This window comes from Girardinichthys multiradiatus, chromosome 7 (genome assembly GCF_021462225.1).
Source record: "Girardinichthys multiradiatus isolate DD_20200921_A chromosome 7, DD_fGirMul_XY1, whole genome shotgun sequence".
NCBI lineage: Eukaryota > Metazoa > Chordata > Actinopteri > Cyprinodontiformes > Goodeidae > Girardinichthys > Girardinichthys multiradiatus.
The window spans coordinates 18,993,540-19,018,648 of NC_061800.1; the positions used below are offsets into that span (position 1 = coordinate 18,993,540).

The 25,109-nt window shown below is 40.3% G+C and overlaps 3 protein-coding genes and 1 long non-coding RNA gene across 5 annotated transcripts in view; 3 read left to right on the forward strand and 1 right to left on the reverse strand.

Annotated features, from left to right (window-relative positions):
• The window catches only part of col8a1a (collagen, type VIII, alpha 1a), a 16,033-nt gene extending 10,587 nt beyond the window's left edge, over positions 1-5,446 (forward strand). Inside the window, exons 2-3 of the mRNA XM_047370611.1 lie at positions 942-1,242; positions 2,282-5,446. Coding sequence (XP_047226567.1) covers positions 951-1,242; positions 2,282-4,203 — 2,214 coding nt within the window. The 5' untranslated portion in view covers positions 942-950 and the 3' untranslated portion in view covers positions 4,204-5,446. The remainder of the gene's footprint in view (positions 1-941; positions 1,243-2,281) is intronic.
• Positions 1-11,095, reverse strand: part of LOC124871354 — a 23,265-nt gene extending 12,170 nt beyond the window's left edge. The window contains exon 1 of the long non-coding RNA XR_007039002.1: positions 10,992-11,095. This is a non-coding gene — a long non-coding RNA (uncharacterized LOC124871354). The remainder of the gene's footprint in view (positions 1-10,991) is intronic.
• jagn1a (jagunal homolog 1a) lies at positions 6,939-10,308 on the forward strand. Its single transcript, XM_047370614.1, has 3 exons — positions 6,939-7,062; positions 9,136-9,236; positions 9,321-10,308. Exons 1-3 carry the CDS (start codon positions 6,979-6,981, stop codon positions 9,781-9,783), a joined length of 648 nt encoding a protein of 215 aa, XP_047226570.1. The 5' UTR covers positions 6,939-6,978; the 3' UTR covers positions 9,784-10,308.
• tfg (trafficking from ER to golgi regulator) lies at positions 11,012-23,722 on the forward strand. 2 transcript variants are annotated; one of them, XM_047370612.1, is made up of 8 exons: positions 11,012-11,156; positions 13,800-14,010; positions 14,167-14,250; positions 15,686-15,832; positions 16,220-16,387; positions 16,488-16,637; positions 22,380-22,469; positions 22,562-23,722. In XM_047370612.1, the coding sequence occupies exons 2-8, from the start codon at positions 13,827-13,829 to the stop codon at positions 22,969-22,971; spliced, it is 1,233 nt and encodes a 410-aa protein (XP_047226568.1). In that variant the 5' UTR covers positions 11,012-11,156; positions 13,800-13,826; the 3' UTR covers positions 22,972-23,722. The 2 variants fall into 2 exon arrangements, with proteins under 2 accessions (XP_047226568.1, XP_047226569.1); XM_047370613.1 differs by having other exon boundaries at positions 11,021-11,156; positions 13,796-14,010.
• Positions 23,723-25,109: the final 1,387 nt, after the last annotated feature.

Genomic DNA, 25,109 nt, shown 5'->3' on the forward strand with positions numbered 1-25,109 from the left:
CATTATAGGTTTTCCTGGAGGTTCAAGCTAATGGCTTGTCCAAGAGGGCCTTTGGTCTTGGCTCCTGTTGCACTCGCCATTAGCTTTAGTGTCTAGGATCAACTAATCTATCTTTTTTGCATAGGAAATGAAGGCAGTGTGCAACCCAGGATGTTCCTGTGTGAAGTGAAAAAAAAGCAAAAGTAGCATATCGAAAGCTACTTTGATGATTTATGCACAACCTTACATTTATATCCGATAGCTACTCGGAGCAGAAACGCTGTACATGTAACATTCTCAGTGCATATGCAGCACTGATTTTTTCCTGTGTAAATAATCATCAGCCCCAATGTAAATAACTGCCAAATGCAAATGTGATGACAGTTTAAAGGTGCATTAAATAACATTTACATGAAGCGGTGCGTGGTGTATAGGTGGAGTATAGAGAGACTAGGAGTCCTCGACGAAACCATCCAGGGTTTGATTCCCAGCCCTGCGACCTAAGCTGCATGTCTTCCCCGATCTCTCTCCCTGCCCATTCCCTATCTATACCATGGATAAAGGCAATTTTAAAAAGACAACAAACTTGATGTTTTGGAGATTGAAGTTATTTGTAGACAATAGACAAGTCCGATTTGTTCTTGGCCTCTCTCACAGTATCAGTTGGCTGCAACCTCCAGGACCAACTATTCTGGATGTATAATAAATTAAGATGCCAAGAACGTTATTAATTCTTTGAAATTACCTGTTTATAAACAAAAATTTTAATTTAAAAATTCGGACTGTCCCATTGGAAAGATAGGGGTGTAGTTGCTAGAATTTCCACAAGAGAGAGACAGAGTGTGGTTCTTGTTTCCTGTGTAAATGTTCAAAGGTAAATAATAAGAAATGTATTGTTTGTCTGCAAGAGATAAAACAGCTGTCTCCTATCCAGTGTTGTTACATATTTACTCTCTGCACAGGCTTAGGTCATGCCTCCCCTTCTTGGCCCCCTCATCACTGTTCTCCTGCTTGTAGTCTTCACAAATTTGACTAGTGGGGCATACTACGGACACAAGCAACACCCCCAGCCATACCAGCCAATGCAGCACATTCAACACATGAACATGGGCAAGGGAGGTTTTCCTCAGCAACAATACCTTGGCAAAGAAATGCCCTACATGCAGTATCCACACTACGGGAAGGAGCTCCCCCAGATCCCCATTCTCAAGGGCAAAGAAAATCCACGCAAAGGCGGAAACTACAATGGCGGCAAAGGCAAAGGTTAGAAATCCTATTGAACACAGTAACACATCACTCATGTGCATATACATGGACATATGGCAACATCTGTAGAAATGTGAAAACTATAGAATTGTTCTGTTATTTTCACATTTTATTGTGCAGATAATAAATAAAGTTTTTTGAAGTATCATTTGCACCTGGCTACCCTTACCCTGGTCATCTTACTGATGCAGCCACTGAGAGGTTAATCAAGGAATATTGCTAATTTTTGGGTGGATGTTAATTTCACATTCATTACATCCCTAAATATTTAGCAAAACTGTCCCACAACTCCTCATAAAAAGTCCCCTACAGGAGTGGCCCCCTTCAACAAGACAGCTCTGGTCCCCAAATAAACTAATGAAAACTCAAAGAACTTTACACTGAGTCAGATGAGTCATATGTTTTCAAAAAGGCCCAACCAAGCGACACAAGAACAGAGAAATTTGTTCTCACTCTCAGGGTGGAAAATGCAGAATGATGCCATTTCTGTTCTTGCAGTCCTGATTTTGGAGTTTGTGCAACTTGCTCTTGAAACATGTATGGGACAGAACGTTTTGCTTGTATGGTATGCTGCTATAGGAGGAATATATAAAAACTTCCAGTAGTTTTGCACTTGATTTATTGTTAAGTATAAAATGCCCATGCTTGAAAGATCTTTGTTTTTATTATTGCCACTTCAAATACAAATATCTCTGTTCTTGTAAAGTACTTCAAGGGCTTTACTCTTCAGATACCTATTTCAATCTGGAGAGAATATTTACCACAGTCCACTGAGTACAGTGATTATTTTGCTGATGTTCCAGAACCAGACATCTCTGGACAGCCTCATGTTTTAACTGTTTATTGCCTGATTGGTCATAGATGTTTTGGTCACATAAGAAGGCTTAACTGCTTCATCATAATATTATTGGAGGTCAGATTGGATCACGGTTTGTACAGGAATATGCTCTTTCATGATAATTTCAAAACTAAGTACTTCACTGTATTTTTGTCAATATATACTTTCTGTATTTAACATCTATATAATTACTCACAGGTCTAACAATTCCTAGTGCCGTGGCAGGAGTTGCCCAGGGAGAACAAGGCCCAGTTGGACCACCTGGACCAGAAGGACCTCCAGGACCTCCTGGACCACCGGGAAATGGACTACCTGGTCCTCAGGGCCACACTGGAACTCCGGGTCCACCAGGATTACCTGGAATAGCGAAACTAGGGTTGCCTGGACTGCCAGGGAAACCAGGTGTAAATGGCGAGCCTGGGCATCAAGGAAAAATGGGACCAAGAGGTGAAGAAGGTCCCACTGGTCAACCAGGTCCTCAGGGACCCCCAGGCCCGTCTGGGCTTCCTGGAATAGGTAAACCAGGGATACAGGGATTACCAGGTCAACCAGGTGCCAAAGGAGAGCCAGGTCACAAGGGTCTGCCAGGACTGCCAGGATTACTGGGGCCAAAAGGAGACAAAGGGATGGGCCTGCCAGGACAGCCTGGTCATAAAGGACTTCCTGGGCCTCCTGGACCTGCTGGCCCTAGAGGCCTGCCAGGTTTTGGAAAACCAGGGTTGGATGGTTTACCAGGTCCACAAGGACCCCCAGGGCATAAAGGACATCCTGGAGAATCAGGTCCCCCTGGGCCTGCTGGAGAACAAGGACAACCTGGCCCACCTGGTCTACCTGGTCAAGGAAAGTCAGGTCAAAATGGTCTGCCTGGACAGCCAGGAAGAACAGGTGAGAAAGGCCTTCCAGGACCACCAGGTTTGCCAGGAAAACCAGGACTTCCAGGATTTGGTAAGCAAGGACTCTTAGGACCAAAAGGTGATAAAGGATTGGGTGGACCACCTGGACCTCCAGGAGCCAAAGGAGAAAAGGGTCATGGTGGAGTGCCCGGGATGCTTGGACCCCCTGGACCAAATGGTCCACCAGGCCCTCCAGGACTGATTGGACGACCTGGAAGTATAGGTGCACCCGGTCCTAAAGGAGATTGTGGAGATGGAGGACCTAAAGGGCTTGATGGAGCTAAGGGTGACCTTGGTCCTCCAGGACTACCTGGTAAGAATGGTCTACCTGGGGAACTTGGGGAACCAGGTCCAAGAGGTCCACCTGGACCAAGTGGTCCTAAAGGTGCTGATGGGCATAAAGGTCTACCTGGTATGCCTGGCCCCCCTGGAACTCCTGGTTTAAGAGGACAGGCTGGATTAACTGGGGAAAGGGGTATTCAAGGACCTCAAGGAATCCCTGGAATAGATGGCACAGCTGGACCAATTGGGCCTCCGGGTCCTACAGGAGCTAAAGGCGAAAATGGTCTTCCTGGTCCACCAGGCACTGCAGACGTTGGGAGTCCAGGCCTGCCTGGTCCTGTGGGACCACAAGGAAGAGAGGGACCATCTGGACCCCCAGGACAGCCTGGCCAACCTGGTCCACCTGGACCACCTGGTGAACCTGTTTTTTCTCCAGAAATGGCTGGAGTACTTTCTGAAATGGGCCCAGGACTAGATGGTGTTAAAGCTGGAAGTTATGATAAAAAGATCAAATATGGTGGGGCTGAAGTAATGGGTTCCAGTGGGCTTGAAATGCCAGCATTTACCGCTGTAGCATCTACTCCCTTTCCACCTGTGGGTAGTCCAGTTATTTTTGATAAGCTCTTGTACAATGGCCGCCAAAACTACAATCCCCAGACAGGAATTTTCACCTGTGACATCCCGGGCATTTATTACTTTGCCTACCACATTCATTGCAAGGGAGAGAATGTGTGGGTGGCATTGATGAGAAACCACGAGCCTGTTATGTATACATATGATGAATACAAAAATGGTTTCTTAGACCAAGCATCAGGAAGTGCAGTACTACCTCTTCAACCCGGGGACACTGTGTACATTCAGATGCCATCAGATCAGGCCTCCGGACTTTACGCTGGACAGTATGTTCAGTCCTCCTTCTCTGGGTATTTGCTCTATCCAATGTAAAACCTCATACTTCAGGGAGAAGAAAAGGAGGAAGCTTATTTTGTATAATTGATGCTGGTATTATAAATTATCTTAGACTAAAGCACAAGAATTGTACTGTATAACCTAAAAGCCATTTCAAATGGGAGACCTAAGACTTGTTGTTGTTTTTCAGAAAGCACCTGAAAATAGTTAGAATTGTATTTTCTTTTTAAAAAACTTGTCACAAAACAAAGCAGTTTGTAATATGCCAAAAAGTAATATAGAGAGCTTATGGAGTGTATTTACAAGATGGTAAGATGAACAGCTCTCTGTTGATTACAGTGTTACAACAGTGTCAAATTCAGTCCCTGCACAGTGTCACAATTGGCAGCTAACCCATGCAGCAGGTAATGTGAAAACACCAGCAAAGATGACAACATAAATGCCTTTTGACAGGAAGAAATTATTTGTTTTTGCATTTGTACCATATGTCTCTCGGGATATTATTGTAAAAACATAAAACGACCATTTGTATGAATTTTGTTTTTTGAGTTAACACATTTATTGTTGTGCAAGTTGCAAATGTCTACATTCTGGGAAATTATCTGAATGCTGAATGACAAACATGACAACTTTGCAAAGAATATTGACTACAGTTTTTATAGGAGGCAAAACAGAAAATATGTTATTTTTACTTTGAAGTGTTTGCTGATAATTTTGTGAATCTGCTGCTGTGAAAAAACCCATTAGACTCTAGACACATTATTGCTCTGAACTATAAAGCCACTCAACAGACTACATTAGACCATTTCAACACAATGAAAATACTGACATTAAATATCATCACAAGCACCATACAGGTATGATGTCCTTGTTTGCTAGCATTCTTTAGTGAGGAATGGTATTCATTTAGATTTTCATAGATTACCACTTCACCGGTAAGAAGTAGTGGTTTTGTCCCTAATGACTTTAGTTGGACTAGTTTATTTTGTTACACTACATTAAAGCAGTGAATGTTCCTTTGTAATTATTTTTATATAACAGCTGTAATTTAAAATTCACCATTTCAAAACTGTTTTGCAGGACATGATTTCATATTAGAAGCATATCATTCATAATTTATTTACCATTTAATCGATTGTGATGCAAAATTGAAGTATGAAGGGTTTAATGAAGAGTAACCATGATGAAGTCGTCCCTGTAATGAAAACTTTACTGTGTTAATGTTTAAAGCTTGTTATGACCGTTTGTTTTTCTAAATAAAGGTTGTTTACTTAAAAAATGTCAGAGACCATCTTCCTAGTAAGTTGCAAGTGTAATGTAAAGTATTTTTGAAGTTGTTTAATGGTATTTTACTGTGAAGGATTAACATGCATTGGGAACATCTAAGTGTAAGATCGCTTATTTAGCCAAATCGCCATATTTGTGGGCAATATGGCTTTCCGTCCAGGGTGGCACAGCATAGGGGGCGGTACAATAACACACTCACAAAATGTTTGTTGTTAATAGCACCCTTAACGAGTGTTATATATATTATTGTCCAGTCCAGTCAATGGGAAAGGGCGCACCCCTGTGATGTGTGCCTTGTAAGAAAAACGTTGTTGTACACGTGGTAGATGAGACTGAAGTTGTTCTCTGAATCTGCAGTAAATTATAGGGCTAATTTAGCACATTTGGCTATCTCTAGCCCAAAATTGTACAGTTCTAAACTAATTAGATCTCAAATTCATAATTTTAAACTGAACAGAGATCCTGTAAGAAACAATTGGAGATTAGTGAAACCTTTATTTTGTTTAATACAACACAGAAAAAGGGTATTTTCAATGTTTTCTTGGCAATATGACCACTTTAGATTGAAACAGGCATTAAAGGAAAAGTTACAGTGGCCTTTTCCACCATAATTAACGATGGTTCAAAACACAGTTTGTGATTGGGGAAATCTCTGAAAAAAATTATTCTTAGTTTTCTGACAAATATTGTTGAACTCGTTTATATATCCCTTTTAATAGTTCTCAGCTCATATTTGAAAAATGTGTTAATATTTATTAAAAAAAGCAACACTGTGTCTGACAATCCTGGGGAAGTTTTTTTCCACATAGGGGCCAGCGACACAGTTGCAATGAAACAGATTATAGATGTTCTTTTAGTGTTTCCAAAAGAGGAGAAACAATTTCCCAACATGGGTGTCAGCAGGATCAACTGAAGTGAAAATAGCAGAGCATCAGTGGATATAGCTTTCATAAAAACACAGGAGGAGATAGCATCAAACAATGGCATATTATTTAGTGATAACAGGAAATTTGATAAGAAATTTTAAACTGGTCAAGAAGATTACTTTCTTGTCTTAACTGACTGACTGACTGTCAAAATTGTTTAAATCCTCTGTAGAGGAATCGTGATTTATTTTTAGAGCAAACAACTTTATTGTCTCATATAAAATATATTTTTGGAGAAAAAGTATGTCTCTATATTCAGTTTGCTCGTGGAAATGTGAAAAGCAGACCGAAATCTGTAAAATACAATAATTGGAGATCAAAACTCAATTATTAGAGGACACTCTGTTTATTTACTTTATTTACGTATCTAATTTCCCTTTGGGATTATGGAGATAAAGTATTTTTAATTGAACAGAACAGAATCTATATGAATTGGGGATACAATGCAAAATGCAATGGCCAATCCAGTTAATCTTGCACGTATTATTTATCGTATTGAAACCAGTGTAACTGCATGTTTTATTATAGCCGTTCATCAGAACAGATGTTCTGGGTGGGGTCAGAGTGGAGATGCTGATGCTGCGATCCGACTGTGCGCATGCGCACTGCTATCTCCAGTTTTTCCATCACTTCTTTTATGGTATTGTACCAACACGTTCAACCGCCGAGCTTGTCCAGGGAGGTAAGTTAATACGCAGCATTTAATAAATTATAACTTGACTTAGTCGTTAAGCGTCGTTCATGATGCTAAGACGAGGTTTGTCCAGGATTTGATGCGCAAATGTTAGAAGCAAATACAGGAAATAGCCAGCAGCTAATGCGCTAACCTGCTTTCAATGTTCTCCCGTATTATCGGCCTTAAGTTTTCGGTTTCATATCTAAACAGCAGTTTATTGTATACATGTTAGCCACACTAGAGTGTACTGCGGCAGATGTAGTGTTATTACCTAACCTTATATCCATCACATGATTACAGGACTGCTAAACATGTCAAATGCTTTTCATAGCTGTTTGTATTCATTTTAAAGCAACAAAAGTGATATATTAAAAGTGAATTATGTGATAGACTAGCAGAAAGCTTTGAATCATTGCAACCTGGAAATAAAAATGCATTATTTTTTTAAAATGAAAGTTTGAAAGGTTATGGCATTCATTAGTAGTCAGCCCCCTTTCCTAGATAATGCAAATCAGCTAAATAAAATTCGGTGCCACCAAGTGCTTTCAGAAGTTAATATTAGAGTCCATCTACAGTGCCTTGCGAAAGTATTCGGCCCCCTTGAACTGGTCAACCTCTTGCCACATTTCAGGCTTCAAATATAAAGATATAAAATTCTAATTTCTTGTGAAGAATCAACAACAAGTGGGACACAATCGTGAAGTGGAATGAAATTTATTGGATGTGTCAAACTTTTTTAACAAATAAAAAACTGAAAAGTGGGGTGTGCAATATTATTCGGCCTCTTTACTTTCAGTGCAACAAACTCACTCCAGAAGTTCAGTGAGGATCTCTGAATGATCCAATGTTGTCCCAAATGACTGATGATGATAAATAGAATCCACCTGTGTGTCATCAAGTCTCTGTATAAATGCACCTGCTCTGTGATAGTCTCAGGGTTCTGTTCAAAGCGCAGAGAGCATCATGAAGACCAAGGAACACACCAGGCAGGTCTGAGATACTGTGGTGGAGAAGTTTAAAGCCGGATTTGGATACAAAAAGATTTCCCAAGCTTTAAACATCCCAAGGAGCACTGTGCAAGCAGTCATATTGAAATGGAAGGAGTATCAGATCAATGCAAATCTACCAAGACCGGGCCGTCCCTCTAAACTTTCATCTCGAACAAGGAGAAGACTGATCAGAGATGCAGCCAAGAGGCCCATGATCACTCTGGATGAACTGCAGAGATCTACAGCTGAGGTGGGAGAGTCTGTCCATAGGACAACAATCAGTCGTACACTGCACAAATCTGGCCTTTATGGAAGAGTGGCAAGAAGAAAGCCATTTCTCAAAGATATCCATAAAAAGTCTTGTTTAAAGTTTGCCACAAGCCACCTGGGAGACACACCAAACATGTGGAAGAAGGTGCTCTGGTCAGATGAAACCAAAATTGAACTGTTTGGCCACAATACAAAACGTTATGTTTGGAGTAAAAGCAACACAGCTCATCACCCTGAACACACCATCCCCACTGTCAAACATGGTGGTGGCAGCATCATGGTTTGGGCCTGCTTTTCATCAGCAGGGACAGGGAAGATGGTCAAAATTCTGGAAGAATTCTGGAAGAAAACCTGTTGGAGTCTGCAAGAGACCTGAGACTGGGATGGAGATTTATCTTCCAACAAGACAATGATCCAAAACATAAAGCCAAATCTACAATGGAATGGTTCACAAATAAACGTATCCAGGTGTTGGAATGGCCAAGTCAAAGTCCAGACCTGAATCCAATCGAGAATCTGTGGAAAGAGCTGAAGACTACTGTTCATGAACGCTCTCCATCCAACCTCACTGAGCTCCAGCTGTTTTGCAAGGAAGAATGGGCAAGAATTTCAGTCTCTCGATGTGCAAAACTGATGGAGACATACCCCAAGTGACTTGCAGCTGTAATTGCAGCAAAGGGTGGGAGCCGAATAATATTGGACGTCCCACTTTTCAGTTTTTTATTTGTTAAAAAAGTTTGCCTTCAATTTTTCTGTCTAAACAATAAATGAAATTGTTGTGTCACATAATGTGTAAAGTTTTGTATTTTTTGTGGTGCAGGATTGTCCGAACATGACATCCCGTCTTGGCCCCAGAACAGCCAGTACAAATGGAACTGACTTCAAACACAGAGAGAAGGTGGTCTCACATTATCAGATGAGGCAAGTAAATTGTATATCGCAAATATTTACCTTTTTTTTTTCATATCCAAACAGCAGTCTGAATGTTGACTTTCTATGTTACAGTGCTTCCCTGAAGTCAGAGGTACGGAAGCTGAACTGGGTCCACCTTCTGATCTGGTTGCTAGTGGCTGCACAAGTGACTGTGAGCCATCTCAACCTGGTGTCACATGACACAGTGTCCATACCATACCAGTGGGAGTACCCCTACCTGCTCAGTCTCATCCCGCTCCTCTGTAGCAGCCTGTCACTCCCAATGAACAACATCAGCTACCTGGTCATATCCCTGATCAGTGCAGGGCTCTTCTCTGTGGCGCCTCTCATTTATGGTGGCATGGAGATGTTTCCTGTAGCTCAGCAGCTCTATCGCCATGGAAAAGCTTACCGCTTCATTTTTGGCTGCTCTGCTGTGACTGTTATGTACCTCATAATGGTGGTTGCTGTTCAAGTGCATGCATGGCAGATATATTACATGAAAAAACTTTTAGATTCATGGTTTGATGCCACTCAGGAAAAGAAGAAGAAGTGATCATGTAAAAGCAATTGCTACTGGAAAATGTATTTTTTTTTGTTTGATTTATAAATTATAAGTTTCATTCGGGTCTATTTATTTGGTCAGTAATGTCACACGACAAAGCATCTTTAGGATCCTAGAACAGCAATATTTATTAAAAGCATCAGGTTAGCTTGCATCTTGTGCCAGCAGTAACCAATGAAAACGTTGCGCCTTTATCAATATTAAGCTTTTCGCCTGCTTTTCTCTAAAAAGAATGAGAGGCAACTCAGGTTACAATGATTTCATTTTGAGGTAGTCATACTTACACTACAATAAAGACACAAACTATATCTGCCTACATTTGGCTTCTAAACTCTCACCGTGTTTATTCATAATTGGTGATTTAAATTGTCTCATCTGATTATGTTACCAGCAAATTATTATCATGTCTCATACAATAATTCTCAGTGAAACCTCTGCTCTGTTGTTCAATGCTTTTTCATGACACTGCCTCGTTGTAACTTGTAGAAACAAAATTAAACAGTTTTTTCCTGTTTACATTGTGTTTTATGTAAGCTATAGTATTAAAGTGTCCAAAATAAACAGTACAGTGCAACTGTAGTACATTTTATCATGGTAAATATGGTGGTAAATAAATTTGGCATTTGATAAATTATGACAAAGACTAGAGAGTAAAGAGCAGGGATCCTAAAATGGAGCTCTGGGGAACTCCTTTAGATGCTGGGGAAAATAATAAAAAGGACACAGCATAGTGGACGAGCTCACAAGTGATTTGAAAACCAACTTACAGCATTTGCAGACAATCCAGTGTGATGTCCCACAATGGTGTGGTCAGATGTGTCACAACTATTCTGTCATTTACCAGTTTAAAAGCAGTAGTTATTGTTCTGTGATATTTAATTTTGACTGATGCTTGAAAAGATTTAAAATTTTGTCCAAGGATTGTTTTAGTTCATCTCTGAGACTGTAAGCTTTTCAGTAACGTTTGCTTAAACATGCAGTTCAAATGAGGGCTTCTAGGTATTAACGACCATCTGTGAAAATATTGGTGGAATTCCACAGAGCAATATTCTACTTATTGTTACTAATAGTGATCTTGGATACATCTATGTACAATGTAGTGGAATGTATACTATGACAAAGGGTTTCGTGATATTCAACATAGTGACGATTTGACCCTGTTCATCCCTGCAATTAAGAGGGGAGTGGTACCAACGCACTTTGTTCCAGACGGTCTGCGGCTGCGCGTTGAGAATGCCACGTACTGGTTGACGTCGACAGTCTGGATGACACTTCCTGGTCCTTAGCTAGGCCAGCTAACAAATTAGAATTTCACGGTTGGGAGAAACCTGTGAAACACAGCGTGGTTAAGTCGCCTGATTCAGGTAAAATATCGCACTGGAATGGATGTTTAGCTGTGATCACATAGCGGTGTCATCACTGTCTGTTAGCTGCTAGGCTATGTAGCTAGCGGTAGCTGGCTAATGTTTCATTTGTTAACCATGTAGCTAATGATGCGTTGGTTCACCCAGAGACTGATTCAGCAAAATGTCAGTTCTAAATGACCCGTGTGTGCTATTCTTTATCAAATTTAGACATAGATCACGTTAATATATTGTAGGATTTAAAAACAAGCTGTCTTACCCGGCTGTATATTTTTGTTAAATGTAGAACCACTGAAAAGTCCCTTCTCACCTCCTTTTGGTTTAAACTGAAAATAAAGTAAGGCGTGTATTACAGTCGATGCTATTATGTATAGATTTTCTAATGTGATTGTTTAATTTTGTTCAGTTGGCGTGGTTTATTTTGTAAACATTGACAAGTCAAGTACCGAACGGGCCTGGATTGTCAAAGTTGAGTCAGTAATTTGTTGTTAATGTGCTAAACTGGGTGACTTTGTTGCGACCAGTAAACGCAAAGCTGCCGTTTACCATCAATATAACCGTCAAATTCCTGTTTTTTTTTTTTGGGGGGGGGGGCCATGAACTCGGAAAAACTGCGGAAAAAATCTGTTTCTCAGTGTCGCCATTTGATGTGCTTGTGTGCTAAACGTTAGCTACAACACAATCCTTAGCATCTAGCTAATTACTCATCTGGCCAGGACTGCCAGAGCAGTAGGATTCCTGCAAATAAATCCACAGTAGGGCTGTGTTCGGCCTAAACCCACAGACACTGAATATGCAGAGATAACTGACATGTTAGATCACAGCTGATGTTGACTAGGGATGGGCAAGATGGACTTAACGTTTATCACATTTTGTAGAATTTAATGTGACACTGAGAAAAGTCTCCCTGAAAAGTGTTTAAAAAAAATCCTCAGTTCAATAATCTGCATACAAATCTGTGAGGCTGCGTACAGTCAGAGCCTCACAAAAAACAAATGCTACTCTGAAAATGCAACTTGGACATTATTAGATGAGGATACTTCATTCAGTGGTTATATTTACCAGTACAACTGTCCTAATTGGATTCTATAATGAGAACGTTGTGTGCCATTAAATAAAATAGGCATTTGAATAAGAGAGGTTTCTTTAAAACATAAAATTAATTCTAATGACTATAGTAAATCATTATGGTTGATTATAAAATTAAGGTGAAAGGCTGTTCTTATCAACAAGATTGAGAGTTTTGATCAAAGTCAGCATAATATAATCTTTTCCACTTCACAGGCTGATGTTTGACCCTTAGACTCTTCAGTTTACTGAATTTCTCTGACATAATTATTATTGTGGTAGAGCTTTCAGTAAATCGGAGTGTACTTTAAACTTAACAAAGTAAATTTAAACGGCCAAAGTAAGAAAAAGCGAAGAACTGCTTAATACAATAGCATTCACCTTTCTACTGTAACATATTTCAGTCCTACATGCTTCTTACTGCAGTCAGCTACCTGACCTGCTAACCTACTTTTCAGGAATTTCTGCTCCACATTGTTTGAGTGGAATCCCAGACTGCAACCAAATGTATGGCAAAATGTTACAATTAGCATTAAAAAAATTCCTATTAGTCATACTTATATTAGCTTTTTCCATTGCAGGGATTTTCTGCCATTACCTGGGATTTTGAAAGCATTCTGTGTGTTGTGACAGTGGTACCGGAATAATTTCGGTTTCCTCTGTCCACACTTTCCTGATTAAAAAGTCCTAGTCTGGGCATAGAGTTTTTAGATTACTCAGAGATTGTTGTGGGGCGGAGTAATGTGCTAAGCAACAATGATTGGTGAACCAATAATGGGGATATTTAAGATCTGCGTGGTGGTGTCGTTTTCAACTTTATACAAGAATCGAATTAAAGCATACTTTTATACTTACAATGTCGTACAGCACCACAAGGAAAAAAGTCAGTTGTGCATTCTTCATCTTGTTTTGTAAAGAAATTGTGGGATACAGACGTCTCGGTCAGGAATTGCTTGTTTTGCCTTTGGCTTCTTATTTACCGCCACCTGCTGGGCTGGAGGTGTAGTGCAGTTTTCTTCAGAACCTTCCCGTACGTCATTAAGTTGATTTAAATAAATCTCCGCGGTCTGTCAGAGCAGTGCAAACAGAAAGCACACAAATTACCCAGGATTCCTTTTACCTGGGCAAAACTAATTCCTAGGCATTTAATTCCCGAGAATTTTGGTGTAAAAAGGGTTATTGTGAACCAGTGTAGTTTTCTATGAGGGATGTGCTTCCTCCAGACTCTTCTTCTGTTACCAGTTGATGCATAGAGGAACGTTTTCACTGCCGCTCATGACCTAAACATGCAGTATACCCAGAGTCTTATGTAGCGGTTTTTTTTCTGCTTGTCTAATAAATGTATTGATTAGCCTCATTTTTTAAAATGTTTATTTTATAGTAAATGTTAACTTTAACAGGAAAGGTTTTTTAAAAAAAACTTCAGGTAATAATATAATAATTTTAATACCATAACCAATATTCTTATTTCAGCCGTTTTGAAAGTCTAAACTTGAATCGAATTGTAAAAAAAGGGAAATAAAACTTAAAAACCAGGTTTATTTTTCTGGTTTTGTTTCTTTCTTGGTAAGGCAGTGGGAACAGTAGAGATCAGACGGCACCATGAACGGCCAGCTGGACCTGAGTGGCAAGCTGATCATCAAAGCCCAGCTGGGCGATGACATTAGACGCATCCCTATCCATAATGAAGACATTACATATGACGAGCTGGTGCTGATGATGCAGCGCGTCTTCAGAGGCAAGTTGCAGAGTAACGATGAGGTTACCGTCAAATACAAAGATGAAGGTGAGTCAGTCCTGTGTCCAGACATGTAGGTTAATTCTGCCCTAAATGCTCACAAGGGGTAAAGTGTGCATGTTTATCTCAGTGGTGTCATGCATTATAATTTCAACGTGATAACAGCGTGAACACTCATTCGGTTTCTCTTCTTTCTGTTTACAGATGATGACCTCATCACCATTTTTGACAGCTCTGACCTGTCCTTTGCCATCCAGTGCAGTAGAATACTCAAATTGACATTATTTGGTAGGAGTATTTTTTTCCTTCTGCATCCGTTTCATTTTTACAAAAATAAAGCATATTTTCTTTCTTTAAGCTGTTCCATCAGTCAGTCACTGGAGGGCAGTCCAGCTTATGTTATCTCCCAGAAAACCTTTGCTTTGAGCTGTCCAGATGAAGTTAAGGCACTGCCCTTTGACTCAATTTCTGTGGAATTTTAAAGTGGTCGAGCAAAAAATTGGTGACCAATCATGGACAGATTTCCCGCAAAAACCACAAATACTCTTCTCTAAAAAAAAAAGAAATAAAAAATAAGGGGTAATCACTCCAAATCCAAGCGGAGCGTTGACTTAATATCAACTGCTATGACCTCCTCTAGAAATTACACTCTTTAACTTGTGCCAAGATATAAAGCATACATCATGGCTATGATCTCAGGACGGCCAACACCTCGGGCCAGAACGTCATGTCCCGACAAGTCTGTTCAGCCGTATCCACAAACAAGGAAACCGATATTAGGGACTGATATGGAAAACTTCTATTCTGTTTATTCTTCAGATTTTTTTTCCTCAGTCAGTTCACAGTGGGAAGATGAGTGAGGGTTGAAGGTAGTTGTTGTCGAAAGAAACATAGATATTACATTTCGATTCTCTTCTGCACATAATCCTGCCAGTTTATTATTTATGTGAAAAATTCAAAGACATTTCCACAATTGTTCTTTCATAACGTTTAGCCAATGTACAAAACATGGGAGCAACACACAGAAACACTGCAAACATGACAGATATCACCGTAACCCTGTTTTACACTCTTCTAGGCAAGACTCATTCTGCAAACCAGCCTAACCATGTGGTTACTCAATGTTTTCTGTACCAATGCACAGTATTAACCAAATCATTGTTATTCAATTGTGCACGTTGTATAATACAACAAAACAAGACAATGTTTCCCTGGGATCTTTAATAGTTAGTGTGAGAAGACATTAAATGGATAAAAACAGGTGCAATAATGTAAAGTCCATTAGCTGAACAGCTGTTGAGCAATTTAACAGTAGTGTGGTTGTTCTGTTTCTGATGTTGAGGTACTGTTTGTCCGATGGCAGCACTGTAGAAAAATCTCATGAAGAAGGTATGAGGAGTCTCTGCCAATGTTCAGTGCCCTGCTTCTGCTGCAGCTCTGTAACAGATCCTGGACAGAGAGGGTAGGGAGGCTTTAAAGGCCTTTTTTTGGCTCCTCTCACTATCTTATGCATGGCCCTTTGTTCATATTACAGTATTTTGAAGGAAACCACCTTTAAAACTCTGTTGATTTGTTTTCTGTTTGGGGCAGTTGTTGCTGCTCCTGAGGTCTAGCTGAACAAAATATATAACTCCCTTAACTAATTGAAAATTTGAATAATGGTTAAGAAATTGCATGTAATTTTATTTTCTTGGATCTCCTCTCTTTGTGGTTTTATTTGCAGTGAATGGCCAGCCGCGGCCTTTGGAATCCAGTCAAGTGAAGTACCTACGCAGGGAGCTGATTGAGCTTAGGAATAAGGTCAACAACCTTCTTGACAGCCTGGAGCCCCCCTCAGAGCCTGGAATGACTTCCACAGCGCCTGAAAATGGTGAGCATCTCACCTTAATTTGATACAGCTACATCTAGATGTACATTCAATTCAATTCAATTCAAAGATACTTTATTGATCCCCGAGGGGAAATTAGACTTCCAGTACAACCCATCCAAACAGACATCATGACACAAGACAAGGGAGACGGGTCACCGAGGCTTTGCTGCCCACATCCAGATGCTACTAACTACTATTACTTCCCTGCATATAAGAAGGACTTAAAAATGTTCTGTTGTATTAAAATTGCACCATACTAAAATACATGGAAAGGTTAGGGGGTTTGCATGAAACACAAAAGAATAATTACTTCAAATCAAGCTAAAACTATGGCCAGATGCTTTGTGCATTAGCTCTTTCTAAGACATTTTTTCCCTGTTCTCCTAGAATTAGTGGATGGACGCGAAGGCAGAGTTTTGACAGCAGACTCAACAGTGAAACATGCACCTCCAGTCAGCGCAGCCAGCATGTCGGCCTTCGACCCATTAAAAAACCAGGATGAGGTCAACAAGAACGTCATTTCTGCTTTTGGTCTAAGCAAGGACCAGGCCCCAGGTAATGCACACTATGTGACTCTTGATGAGTGGAATGTTTTCCTGCTAAGCATTAATTTATGTCTCTAATATGCATCCCCTCTCTTTTTAAACAAATTTAGTTGCTCCCCCTGCTGTTGCAACAGAGGAGCGCTCAGGGACTCCTGACAGCATTGCTTCCTCTTCTTCTGCAGTGCCTCAGCCAGGAGTGCCCCCTCAGCCGCAGGCTCCCTATGCTGGGGTACAACAGGGACCCCCTGCTGGAGTTGATGGTAAGAAACTGGCCCACAAAGATGTTCTTTATAAACAGAGGAAAAAACGTGTACTTCCTTGGAGGTAGAAGACTGCCTAATAAAGGAAGCACAGTGGTGTACAACCTGAATAAGCAAAGAAAGGCTGTTTGGTTGGTCAAGTCCTTGTCTTACAGCTTGGCTTTCAGTGTTGCTGCCAAAGTAGCATTGCAAATACCATTCTTAAGTTATCTTGATAAAACTACCTTTCTTGCACTCCTAATTGGTCATTTTAATCATTTTTATTATTTGTGGAAACTGCTCTTTAAACAGGCGACCGTGCAACCACTGAATGTAACCACTGAATAAAAAAACTTTAGCCTTGATCCCACTTTGCCATCAAACTTTAGGCCTATTTCAAAGCTTCCCCTTTTCTCTAAGATTTTGGAGAAAATCCTTTACAACCAATTTCTGGAGGAAAATGAGGCTTCAGAAGTTTTTATGTCCAGCTTTCAATGTCTCCATAGCACAGAATCTGCTTTGTTGAGTGTTTTTAATGATATCCTCCTAGCTACAGATACAGGGAACCATGCAATCCTAGTTCTCCTAGATTTACCAGCTGTGTCTAACACAGTAGGCCATAACATTCTGATGTCCCACTCAGAGCATTGTGTAGGCATCTGGGCTATTGCACTGGAGTGGTTCAGATCATACATGGCTGAGAGAACGATTGTGTTGGACTAAAGGATTGCAGATCCTCCTGTTTTGTTGTTGTCTGGGGTCCCGCGGGGCTTGATTCTTGAACTTTTGCTATTTTCCCTGTATCTCTTACCTCTCTGACTGCTCCATTTTCAGAATGCATAAGATTGCTTTTCATTGTTATGTAAATGAGGCTCACGTTTGTGCCCCTTAAACAGAAAGATGACTACCGTATGTATGCAGGTTTTAAATGAACGTCTCGAGGAATTAAAGGCTTGAATGCCTTTTTAACATTTTAAGTTTCAATGAAAATAAGACTGAGGTGATGATTTTTAGTCTTAATGTCACTGGTGGGTCTTCTTCGCATGTAGACGTTGACTGTCTGGCAGATTACAGAAAATGTATTGTCACAAACCTGGGTTTTAAAATAGATTGTGATTTTAGACTGGACGGGCAGATCGGTGCAGTATTAAAATCCATCTTCTTAACAGTAATCCATTCCTGTGTTACAACTCGGCTGGATTACTGTAATTTTTTTTGGAGTTAGTCATCCTTATTGCACCTTAATTTGGTGCAAAACGCTGTTGCACGGCCTTTAACTGAAACATGGAGGAGAGACCATTTAACTCCCATTTTTATCCTCTCTGCACAGGTGTCTGTCCATTTTAGAGTTCGTTTTAAACTCTTTTATTGTTTTTTTAAGTCTTTAAATGGTCTTGCTCCTCCCTACCTCTGAGCTTTTGCATCTGCAATTCCCTTCTCTCGGTCACTCAATTCAGCTGACCAGCTGTATATTTTTGGTCCACGAATGGCCAAGAATGCTTTAGCCACCATTTTGATATCATTTTGTGAAATGGGTTTAAGTCCATTATTTGCTATATGTTGCAATAATGGATTGTCATGGATCCATAATAGTTTAGATATTGGAAAGTAAAGAGAAACACAGAGAAAAAGTAACTTAAGATAATTTAAGATGCACTTTATTCATTCTCCTTCACACTGACATGTTTTCTTTTTCTCCTTACTTACTCACAGCTGCATGCATTTTGAACTTGTTTTTTTTTTTTACTTTGGGAACTCACATTCTTGATGTTGAATCATATGTTTTGAATGAGAAATCACCACCCTAATCCTAAACAAAGTGTAAACAAAAGTATCCAAGGAGGTTATCTCACTAATCAGCGGTCTTTCCATTGCTCTTCTCAGCTTTGGTCCAAGCCAAAAGCCTGACAGTTATAGATGAACGAAGAAATGTGCATATTGCATATTGGAAAATGATTTTCCCAGTTCTTAACTTTGTATTTAGTGCTGCTAAAATAAGAAGATGCCTCATGTTGCTTCTTTTCAAAGAGCAACAAAGATCAACACTGCTGTTGTGTGGCTTCATTTAACAGGTGATTTTGCCTGGCTAGAGTCACAGAACTAAACCTGGCTAAACATCTGGGATGTTTTTGTAACACAAAAGGTAGTTTCTTGTCGATAGGTAAGTAGCTCTTCCTGACCTGAGCGCAGTGTCTGTTTGGGTGGTTGTGCCCAGAAAGTGCCTTTTTAAACTACAGGAACCTTTTCTGCAAAAACCCAGATGTTTGATTTTTTAAGTATGTTTTTAAAAATCATTTGCATCGTTTCCACTGCAGGAACCAGAGTCTAATTAGTTTGCTGGGTTACAAATCCACCCCACAATGCGGCCCTGTTAGTGAGGTAGTACTTGTTGGATGGGTGGTTGTGATGCTCGTTATTGTTACCTTTTAAATAATAGAACAAGAGTAAAGAGTAAAAGTCGGCAAAATTTTTTGAGAATGTTATTGAAACTAATTAAAATAAGCGATGTTCCTTTACATGTGTTGAGGCTGAGAGAGTAGATGCTCTCGTCAAAGATATTTTTTAGGAATTTCAACTTTCAGTGTTAGAAAGTCTTCCAGTATGTTCTGAGATACACATTGCAACAAACAGAAAGAGTGTGTTTTGTTCACTGAGTTTGACAGAAGTAGACGGGCTGCAGCTCCTGCTGCTTTGTTGTGCCATTGTTCTTCTAGTATGTGTCGCAGAGGCTTTAGTTTTCACAAATCTGTGGAGGGATACAAACTCATTGTGACCAAGAAGTGAATGTAATTCAGTTTCAGTGTGAAATGACCACAAGTTATGGCTACGTAGCAACAGGTGGTAATCCTGACCGCGGCGCGCTCTCTCTCTTCATATGCTCTGCAGCAAAGTCGAGTAAACACATAATTTTACATTGGTGAAATTTTAAAGTTTGTTGTGGTTCCACGGTTTCCATGAGGTTGGAAGTGACGCAGCATAAGTCATGAAGTGTGATTGCTGTAACAGAGTCAACCGGTACATCTTTATTGCTTCAAATCGCAGCTTTTTCACCACTGGGTCTCCTCCTCTCTTCCCTCCCTCGCACACACTCAGGAATTAAATCGGCACAGTTCGTTTAAAATCCGATGTAGTTACCGATTTCCTTAAATTTTGGAATTACTTTATTTGGCTGTGAAAGAAATCTGAGAAAGAAGATATATTCATTTGATTTCACTGTGCGATTGGTGTCCTCAGAACGCCAGGCAGCAGCACTCCTGCAGTCGGATGTCCACCTCTGCATCAACGGGTGTAATTTACGTCAACGGCCTAATTTGTGTGCCACAGAGGAAGAGCATGCAAGAAAAGCCGGGGTGACATTAAAGGTTCTGGTAAATACAGTGCTGGGGGGGGGGAAGCATTGTGGTTCACATAGTCAAAATGTGCTTGAGGTAAGCTCGCTTACATAAACCTGGTTGCAACCGAGCTTCGCTTGCTGCCAGAATTGTTTAAACCAAACAGGTTTTTAAACAACTTGTCAGCTGGATTTATTGAAGGGTGTGTAAACTCACATCTTTAATTGGTTTGACGTTTTGCTTGTCCTGCATGTAGCTCCATGCCAACCTCTTTCTGAATTCAAACAAAAACATTTCCCCCTCAGAAGTCAATACAGAGTAAAGTTTTCCTATCATACGTTGGCAGCTGTAATTGGAGATATCTTTTTGCTGTAAATACATCTTTGAGCCCAATATAGTGACAAGCAGTTTGTCTTCATAGGCTTTATTTCTCCTCACTTCCAAGGCTACAGATGGTTGGCACACAAAGATGATAAACCCACCCCTGTGGTTTCCTGACTCTCCACCCTCATACTAGTTTCTCTGGTTGCAGTCTGACAGCCTGGAGGCAAATCAGACCAGCCAGTCTGTGCACCAGATTTTATACAGTAAAATATGAGAGCTTGGATGCCAACAGAACATTTGTGTTAGCCAGAAGGTTACTTTTAATGGAACCGTAGGCTGCTTGTTAACTCAAGAATGCTGCTAAAACAATTTGTGAACAACTGGTAAAAGTTTCATCCTTTTTTTTTTTTTTTTTTTTTTGCTGACGCTGATTGAACAGTGGTAATAATTTCGATCTGTGCAAGAATAAAAAAACAGACGTATCTTTATCAGATGGACAGAAGTCGGTTTGGTGTAAAATGTACTTTTATCAATCAGGACTTTGTTTTGATGACTCCAGCTGTATCCATGTAAATACTTTTTTCTGATTAAAGTGAAAATGCTTTTGTTAGTTTTGGTGGAATCGATATTCTGATCCCTTTGTCTGTCTGTCCTTCTGTTACCCTTACATAAGTGTGGTCATAATGGACTACAGATGATGGCAACGCAAGAAAAAACTCTTTCACACATATGGCTCCTCTTACTATAAAGATCACTGTGTGCATGTTAAAAGAAGTTGCAGATGACTCTTGTCTTTTAAAAAGTTTGAAGTACGGTTCAGCCAGGCATTTAGTTGTCAGGTGTCTCTAATGCAGAGCATCATGGGAAGTTGTGACAATATATTTAGTCATTCTCGTCCTAAATGGAGACAAATATGATGTATATGGAAAACACTGGAATCATTGGATTCTTTATAATCTTTAACAACATTTGTTTTAATAGATTTATTAAAAATCATCTTGAATCTATCAGTTTTTTTTCTAAAGAGAAATCGCCAAACAATCTGCAGGTCCCTACGGGTGGTTGGAGATTGGAAATAAAATCTTGGATCGGTGCATTTTACGTATGATGTTTTTATTGTGCTGAGGTTTGCCCAGAACACTGTAGTTACTCTACTGGCTTTTACGTACTCCTGAACAGCAGAACATCAATAAGAACGTCTGTTTACTTGGAGTCTAGCTTTTTCAAAAAGTACTATGCCGTCTTCTCATGCTGCTTGTGTCATAACCGCAGTTATATACCCGGCTGCAGATCTGGAAGTACTATTGTGACGTGACCTCTTTTAGAGAAAGCACTAGTTTGTCAAGTCTCTGCATGCGTGTTGCACACTTGAGAATTTGATGGAAAATGTGATAAATAGGATCAGAAAAATGGATTGTGTGTCTTTTACATTTAAAATCATGCAGCTGTGTTGTGGTTTAGCAATAAATGTTTTATTTTTGTTCTTCTTTTGTCCAAAAGTAAAGAAATGGTCAAAGAAGTAAAAAAATATTAGACAATCAGAGGCCTTTTTGAGGAATATTATTCCGTCGCTTCAGTTCATAATTTTGATAATGTTTAACAGTGAAGACTCAGTTTGAGGAAGAAATTACTATTCTCAAGCACAGTTGTGGGTTGCAAATATCATTTACCTGTTGTGATACAGAAAAAAGGTGTTTTCTCTGTACAAATGGTGTGCTTTTAGCTGCTCAGGCTTTCTGCTCCCTAAGTGATAATCTGATTGTTCTGTTTCGTTACAGGAGATGTTACAAATCATTTACAGCCGTTTTCATTGAACCATTTATGTCATTTTATCTCCAGATAAATGCCAAAAACACATCTCATACAGACAAAACCGAAACCATCTGATCATTTAACAAATATGTAACCGAGCCCAGAATATTTCAGGATGTAGAAAAGATGTAAATGTGGCTTTGTTTTTCCTACTGCTGCTTCCCACTTTCCTACTATGGACGGTTGTTGGCCTAGCTGGTGTGTAAATTAGGTCATAATGGTATCAGGTAGTCATTTTATTGTCGGAGGGTAAGTAATACTGGCGTAATCATACTGTGTGTCTCTGCCTCTTCAGGTCAGGTGTATCAGCAGTATCAAGCTCCAGGTGGTTACCCTCCTCAGCAGCCAGCACCACCGCAGCAGCAGTACAGTATGCAGTACTCTGGTAAGATGGAAGGGTTTTAGGAAAAAGGGGCAGCTGCTATATTCACTTTATTTAATATTTAAAGAAAATTAATAAGATCTCCCATTTTCCAGCTGGATACAGTTCACAACCTGGAGCCCCTCAGCCTGTCCCTCCACAGCCCCAGCAGCAGCAGCAATTTCAGAATTACCCTCCACCTTCATCCCAGGCTCCAGGCACTGGTCCTGCCCCAACTCCTGGCTTCCAGACCGGGCAGCAGCAGCAGCCTCATCCACCTCAGGGAGCTCAACAGTATCCACCAGGAGCCTTCCCTCCCCAAAACTATACCTCCCAGGGCTCGCAGCCTGCCAACTACAGCATGCCACCTAGCTCCCAACCTGGCTCAGGGTTTCAACCCCGCCCAGGGTTCACCCCGCCCCCAGGCACTGCTGTCACTCCTCCACCCGGCGCTGCTAATCCCTACGCCCGCAATCGCCCCCATTACGGCACGGGCTACACTCAGCCAGGTCCTGGGTACCGGTAAAAGAGGGCAGCGGGTGGTAATAATCCCCCTCCCCACCCCCATTATGTGGCTCCAACTGTTTAAGGTGTGTGCAGAAAAAAAGGTCTACTGCTCTGCGCTCCACCCGTATAAAGTATAAAGTCCAAATATTTAAAAAAAACAGACGGTCCCTCCCTCCCAGTCTGAAGGTTAGTGTTTGTACACACCTCTCTGTTCTGGCCCTGATGTATTCTCCACATCTTATTTACCCCCCTTGTTCTCCTGCCAGCTCCGCTGGCTGTTCTGCCCTCTTGTATCTGTCATTGTAACAAAGTACCAGTCTGTTTGCACACACCTGGGAGACCAAAACATGCTGTTGCACAAACTACTATTGTCCTTTTCATGATAAGGTGTTGTTTTGCGAGTCGGATCAGAATTTGTGATGCAATTCTTAAACAGCTGTGAGTTTACCGTGTGTAGGACACTATCATGGCAAAAGTTATCCCAGTTTTTTTTTTTTTTTTTTCCTTTATTTGATTAACTTCACCACCATGTTGGTATTAATGTGTCTGCCCCATGTTGGGAACACTAGCTAAAGGTTCAGGTTATGAAGAAGGCTTCTGTTGTTTAGTTTCTCACTGTTTATCACCTCCAGCACAGCTTGTTTTCCTTTCTCTCTTCTCACTGGTTTTTACTAATATATCAAATCAAATTATTCTCTCAAGTGAGATTAGTTGTTTATGTAAAAATGTTAACTTTTCTTCTTCTGGAATCTAATAAAGAATTGAGACCCTGTTTGAGTCATTTGCCTTTTCTTAATGTTGTGCTGCTTTGAATTCAGTGTTTTGCTTCTTAATCTTCTATTTTCTGTGGTTTGTGAGTTCATTCCTGTTAAGTTTGGTTTGGCTCATCGTCTTCTCCTCACCCTGCTTTGGAAAAACTGCAGTAATGCTGGTATTCTTGCTTTGTTTTCTTGCCTGTGGGTTGGGGTTGGTTGGGATTTGTGACATGGAAGTATGTGGTCTGGTCTGCCATGTGAAACTGTCTGAAAACATGAGGTTATTAATAATTTGGAGAAGCATAAGCGTTGAAATCTCTTAGCTGACTCCATTATAATGAAGATTGAAAAAGAAAAAACCTTTGTTTGCCTGCTTTCTTATGCCACTGATTCTGAGCTGTAAGAAAGTTTTGAACTATTTATAAACTGCCGCGATGATTGATCCAGTCCGACACATAGTCCACACAATAGTCCAGGCGAGATATAATAAAAGCATTAATAACTTTCTCCAGAATCTTAAGAGATGAGGCTTTGCATTAGCAGTGAGCCGTAGTTGGAAAATCTTTACTTAATAAGGCACTTATCTGTCCAACTAAAGACAGGCATCAAGAAAACAAAAATTCCTAGTAGTAGTCCAAGTGTAAAGTACCAAGAACATCGGCTGCTCCGGGGGGTTACTTTCTTCAGACCAGATGACGTCAGTGTTGCTTTTAAGGTTTAGAAAATATATCCTCAGCCAGGTTTAAATTTCAGACAGTTCAATAAGACTGTCAGTGCATTCCTTCTTTGTTTAACTAGCATATACACCTGAATGTCATTGGCAAAACAATGAAAAGGTGTTATGCTTCCTAAAGATTGGCCTTAGTGGCAACATGTACCAAAACAAACTGCAGTGGTCCCAACTTGGAGCACTGAGTATCCTTTTGAAACAGTTAAAAGTCGATTAAAAACCTTTAAAAGAGCTGTCTCTGTAAAACCTGACAAACACTAAAAACCTTTAGTTAATTAAAAGCCATCCATCCATTTTCTAGACCCGCTTCTTCCATACAGGGTCACGGGGGAGCTGGCGCCTATCTCCAGAGGTACCCGGAGAGAACCCACACATGCACATGGAGATCATGTAAACTTCATGCAGAACGACCCGACGACGGAGGTCAAACCCAGGACCTTCTTGCTGCACGGCAACAGTGCTACACTGATTAAAAATCACTTGCTCCAAAACGTAGGAGAGAAATAGTAGATTGGATATTGGCCTGTGGTTGGAGAGAACAGTTGGGTCCAGGTTTATCTTTTTCATAAGAGGGTGCACATCTGCATGTTTAAAATCATTACGAACAGCATGATTATAGCAACTTGGTAATCAAAACAAGAACACATTGACCGACAGCATGAAAACATCTAT

Bases quoted from the DNA above. Each gene is read 5' to 3' on its own strand.
- jagn1a (XM_047370614.1), top strand. From the start codon at position 6,979: ATGCGCACTGCTATCTCCAGTTTTTCCATCACTTCTTTTATGGTATTG. The intron at 7,063-9,135 runs GTAAGTTAATAC...TTTGTGGTGCAG, and splicing joins CGCCGAGCTTGTCCAGGGAG to GATTGTCCGAACATGACATC. The intron at 9,237-9,320 runs GCAAGTAAATTG...TCTATGTTACAG, and splicing joins GTCTCACATTATCAGATGAG to TGCTTCCCTGAAGTCAGAGG.
- tfg (XM_047370612.1), top strand. From the start codon at position 13,827: ATGAACGGCCAGCTGGACCTGAGTGGCAAGCTGATCATCAAAGCCCAG. The intron at 16,388-16,487 runs GTAATGCACACT...AAACAAATTTAG, and splicing joins AAGCAAGGACCAGGCCCCAG to TTGCTCCCCCTGCTGTTGCA. The intron at 22,470-22,561 runs GTAAGATGGAAG...CCCATTTTCCAG, and splicing joins GTACAGTATGCAGTACTCTG to CTGGATACAGTTCACAACCT.